At 27.4% G+C, this 5116-nt stretch overlaps 3 protein-coding genes across 3 annotated transcripts; all 3 read right to left on the bottom strand.

The window, feature by feature from the left end:
• Nucleotides 1–645: 645 nt before the first annotated feature.
• Nucleotides 646–1626, bottom strand: ENU1_168340 (HAD hydrolase, TIGR01456 family protein; the record flags this gene model as incomplete). Its single annotated transcript, XM_008861076.1, has 1 exon — nucleotides 646–1626. The coding sequence occupies one exon, from the start codon at nucleotides 1624–1626 to the stop codon at nucleotides 646–648; it is 981 nt and encodes a 326-aa protein (XP_008859298.1).
• Nucleotides 1627–1743: 117 nt separating this feature from the next.
• On the bottom strand, nucleotides 1744–3984 carry ENU1_168330 (vacuolar protein sorting-associated protein 35, putative; the record flags this gene model as incomplete). The annotated part of the gene is made up of 1 exon (XM_008861075.1): nucleotides 1744–3984. The coding sequence occupies one exon, from the start codon at nucleotides 3982–3984 to the stop codon at nucleotides 1744–1746; it is 2241 nt and encodes a 746-aa protein (XP_008859297.1).
• Nucleotides 3985–4116: 132 nt separating this feature from the next.
• Nucleotides 4117–5028, bottom strand: ENU1_168320 (hypothetical protein; the record flags this gene model as incomplete). Its single annotated transcript, XM_008861074.1, has 1 exon — nucleotides 4117–5028. The coding sequence occupies one exon, from the start codon at nucleotides 5026–5028 to the stop codon at nucleotides 4117–4119; it is 912 nt and encodes a 303-aa protein (XP_008859296.1).
• Nucleotides 5029–5116: the final 88 nt, after the last annotated feature.

The raw sequence follows: 5116 nt of genomic DNA, 5'->3' as shown, positions 1-5116 counted from the left end.
TTTCATTTATTTATAAAGAAAATGATGAATTACAAGAAAAATAACAAATAATATAAAACCAAATAACAAAAGAAGAATGTCATATCAATAAACAAATATAAATGATAGAAGAATGTGTGAAAATAGTTATTATTTGATTTGAAATAAATCTATGAATTATTATCATATTAATTATCATATTATTAATTATCATCATAGTAATAACTGGATTGATAGTATTGTTTATTTCATTCATAATTTCATTGTCATAAATATTTAACAATAATTTTAATAGAAACAAACAGTATTATCACAATAGAAGTAAATATCAAAATAAAACACAAAGAAAATACAAACAATCTCATAATAAAAAATACAGAACAAAACAGAAATAAATAAATTGATAGAAATACAAAACCAAGAATAATTGAAAATACTCTTTGACAAAGAAATTAAAATACTTACACCACAAGAAGTAGAAGAAATTAACAAAAAATTAATATTAATGAATATACACCATCCGTAATAGGAAGAAGTTGGTATTTTATTGTACGAGAAAACAACAACAAATAGCAAGCAGTAAGTGTGATAGTAAGAAATAAATTAAATAATTTTTTGTTTTGGCTTTGTGTCATTAGAATAAACAATAATTCATAAATGTAAAAATTAATTAATAGAAATTCCATTCATTTTTAATATTGTTTTCACAGCCATAAGGAAATTTGACGACACAATGTCTGGTGGATCTTTTTTGAGAGACTCTTCATTACTACAACCTGACTCAACAAGGACAGAAGTATAATTATACGGTGATTCAGTTTTCATACTGTTTGCCCCTCGAATATCAGAAATTGGATTATCCCCAATTCCATAAAAAAGAGTTATGTTATTGTTATGTTTAAGAATGACATTTTCAGCCATTTTGTATGAGAGACGATATGGTTTTCCCATAAACTGGATATTAAGGTCTTGGTTTGTGATTGACTTCCAAACTGTATTTAAGCATGTTCCAAAAGCACCAACTGTCATACGGGGTAAAGAGAATTTTCCTGCATAGTCAAAGTCAGGATTACATAAATAAATTGGTATTCTCTGTGTTAAAATAATGTTATTGTCTATGATAGAGGCAAGACTTCCATCTTTTGATCTTAAAACATCACAAATAATTTGAATTGCTTCTCCCCAATTCAATGGAGTATGGGCAATAAATATAGCTGCAATTTGTGTATGTTCGTCTAATTCAGAATGAATAGAATAAGAGTGAACAGCTTGGTATCTATCAGGAAATTGTGCAGGGTTAATTGTAGCATAATCCTCATAATAAATTGGATGTTTAAACCCAAAACTTCGAACAGTGTCCATCTCCATTTCTTTTCCAATTATTAATACCGGTTTATCTTCAAAATCATTTACTAAGTCTTTAAGAGGAGAAACTGCTAAAATAATTTGTTCTGGAGTGACATGAGTTCCTAATGCTTTATTAACGATATCTGCTTTGTATTGAGCATTTCCATGACCATTAGTTAATAAGCAATATGGCACTTTATGTTTTTCAAGTAATTCAATCCCTTTGTCTGCTCCTTCGATTTTACATCCATCCCTAATAAGAACTCCATCAATATCAATAATACATCCAAATGGCTTCATGATGAAATGAAAATAAAAAGTATAGTTTTAATTAGAAATTTTCACTATAAATTATAATATAATTTTTCAAAAGAGAAAACCTATTCGTTATTCTTTATCAGAGAAAAATTCGATAAATTAGAGTTGAAGTTGTTTGACTTTATCTTCAGTTCTTGTTGCAATATAGTCTGCCGTTTCCTTATAATAGGATTGTAATTTTGGAATCTCAGTTTGGGAAATACTTTCTTTAATAACATTAGCAAAGTTATTAATATATTCTGCAGTGATTTCTGAATTATCTCGAATAAAATGAATGATATAGATATTTAATATATCAATCAATAATTCTATGTTTTGTTCTGCGACTTGACATAAACCAGCTTCTTTAACTGCTTTTTGTAAATAACTAACTGATTGTTTAGCAACTTTTCTTTGTTCATTGAATAAAGCAGATGATACTTGACAATATAATTTTCCTTTTTGGAAAGAGTCTTGTAGAAGTTGAATAAATTTGCCACATCCATTAATGTAAACTTCATTCATATCATCTTCTAATGAACATGACGCTAAAGTAGACAGAATAAGTTTTAATGACTCTTCTTTTGGAACATCAGTTTCATCTTCATACATAGCTAATGCTGTTTCAAAGAAATAAGAAGCTTGGGAATATTTTGCTTGAGCAGCAGTACTACCAACTTCAATACAACACTTTAAAGCAACAAAATGAGATAAAGTTTTAAGAGTTTTCAATATATCAAAGACACATTTAAATATATCATCTTTTTTATCTGTAATAACTGGAATAGCTCTTAAATACATAGAAATGACTGTGGGAAGTATCATCAAAGATCTACGGTTTCCTGAATTCTTTACTGCATTTTTGACTTCTCTTACAATATCAAAGAAAGAATCTGTACTAACAGTAGATGATAATGCAACTGTTTTGAATAAATTACAATCAATAGCAAGTTCTTCATCATTTAATGGTGTCATATCTTTAGTGTCTTGATAAAGGGTTTCAATACAACGAATAGTTAAAGCCATAATATCTCCAGTAGAAGAGATATGATTCTTTTCGGTAACTTTTTTAGCAACAAATCTATGAGTTTCATGTCTTAAAGTGTATGGAAGTAAATTAATTAATTCAGGATAAACTCTGAGTTGAATAACCTTAAGAACATTGTATTTCGTGAATGGGAATTGAAGAAGAGACACTAAAGCATTAGCAGCTTCAATGCTAATATTTTGTTGAGTAGTAAGATAGTCATAAACATTATCATTAATAGCATTTAATTGTGTATAAGCATCATCTTCATTATGCCAGACAAGTACTAAATGAGCAAGAGTGGCATAGACACTAACATATTCTTCACAAGTAAGTGTTTGAGTTTTGACAATTTGTGAAATGTGAGTAGAAAAGATCTTGAACATATCCATATTACGTTCTATTTGTGGATTAGCTGCAACATAACTAGAAATTCGTTCCATTAATGAACATAATATTCTTCTAATTCCAACATTTGCTACAACACCTCCTAATGAATGAAGAAGAAGGTGAAGAGTTGCAAGTTGATAATCAGCTGGAAAGGCTTGAATAAGAGCGTCATAGAGATAGTCTTGAGTAACTTTATCTCTAGAAAGGAGAACTTGTTCAAGAAATCTTGGTAAAATATTAGTAGAATATAATTCTAATGAAACACCATCAAGATTAGACATAATCATTAAATTTTTACCTACAACCTGACATAATTGTTGTTGCTCTTCTACTTTTTGTTCTGTAACTTGTGGTCCTTGTGTTAAACGTACTAATAAACGACACATTTCTGAGAAATTGTTCAAAAGGAATTCAATTGAATTGATCAAATTACCTTCAGATGGTTCTTCAGTGGTAGAACTAGGAAGAATTGATTTAACACAATCAAGAATATAATTTCTTAAGAAAATTCCTTTTGTTGGGTGTTGTACAGCACGTGACATTTCAATAATATCTTTTAAAAATACAACTATACCTACTTTCTTTGATTTAACTGCAGCTGAACCAACAATACACATCAAATATAAACGAGCAACAGCACATTGATAAGTTTGTACTTCTTCATATAAGTCAAGTATATCATTTCCATCGGCAATATAGTCAGTTCTTAAGTACATGTCTAATACACTTAAACATTGTTGTAACACAAGATATAAATTATAATATTGTGCTGGAATCAAATTAGTGGTATTCATTTGTTCACAAATTTTATATGCGTTTTCAAGTGCTTCATTATAATTTTTATGGTCCATGGCTCTTCTCATAAGATCCGTGTACATTGCCATATTATTTTGTTTTTGATTTGATTCAGTAACAGGGTCAACTTGTTGAACCTTCTTGCTCATTATATTTATCTTTCTTTTTAAGTTCTAGTTCTTTTCTTTTCATTTTTTATACGATTCTTTTTAAGTTTTCATTAAGTTTTTAGATTGCAATCTTAAAAAAAAAAAATGAAAAAATATTTTAATTAAGAGAAATTAATTAAAACAGTGAATAGCCATTTGAAGAAAAGAATTATCAAGCTCAAATAAACCTTCTTTCTTTTGGATGTCAAAGTGTAACGAAATTTGATTAGATTCAATGTGTTGTATTTTATTTTTTTTATACAAATATATAAGATAAATTTTTGATGAAGGATAAAGAGAATGAACTGATTCAATATCTTTTTTTGTTTCGGTTGTTAATTCTTCGATGACCACTAATATTATTTTAGGAAGTAGTCCAGAGCCGTATCCTTCCCAAAAGTCAACAACATATAAATCTTTTAATGAATTTTTTAATTGTTGAATTCTTTGATTCTTTAATTCTTCAATCCTTTTTTGGTCATCACCTGAATTAAAAATTTGAAATATAAAGATATTACGACTTTCAGGAATATTAGGTTCAGGTAATGTTTGTGTTTGAATTTGTTCATTAAGATTATAACTAATTTTAAGTTGTGTTTTTACAACTTCATCTTTTAGAATCATTAAAGCCTGTTGAATATTATTAACTTTCTTTTGCTGTTCATTGACTTTTTTATTTAATACTTCATTTTGGCAAATCGTTTGAATACAACTTATATCTTCTTTTTTAAATTGTTGACTATTTAAAAGAATTTCTTCTTTTGTTTCAGATGATGATTGTTTTATAACTTCATGAAATAATAATGGATTTAAACTATTTAATTGTTTATAATCATTTCTTTCAAGACATTCATTAATTAATTTAGTTTCATCTTCATTTATTCCATAATACTCTTCTAGATATTGTAAATACATTTTGATTGATGGGTTATTACTAGATGAATGTAAAGCAGTAAAGACAGTTGCTCCAATTTTATTGTCTATAGAAAATACAACAGAAGTTAATAATTGATTGACATAAGTAAATATATCAATGCTACTCATATCACTAATAATTATTAGTTTAGGTTTTTTTTAGATGAAAAAATAATATGAAAATAAAAAGCAATTAATTAAGTATTAAAAGAAACAG

This window comes from Entamoeba nuttalli, assembly GCF_000257125.1.
Source record: "Entamoeba nuttalli P19 unplaced genomic scaffold asmbl_7275, whole genome shotgun sequence".
In the NCBI taxonomy this organism is placed as follows: Eukaryota; Evosea; order Mastigamoebida; family Endamoebidae; genus Entamoeba; species Entamoeba nuttalli.
This window is presented reverse-complemented; position numbering and strand designations above follow the sequence as displayed.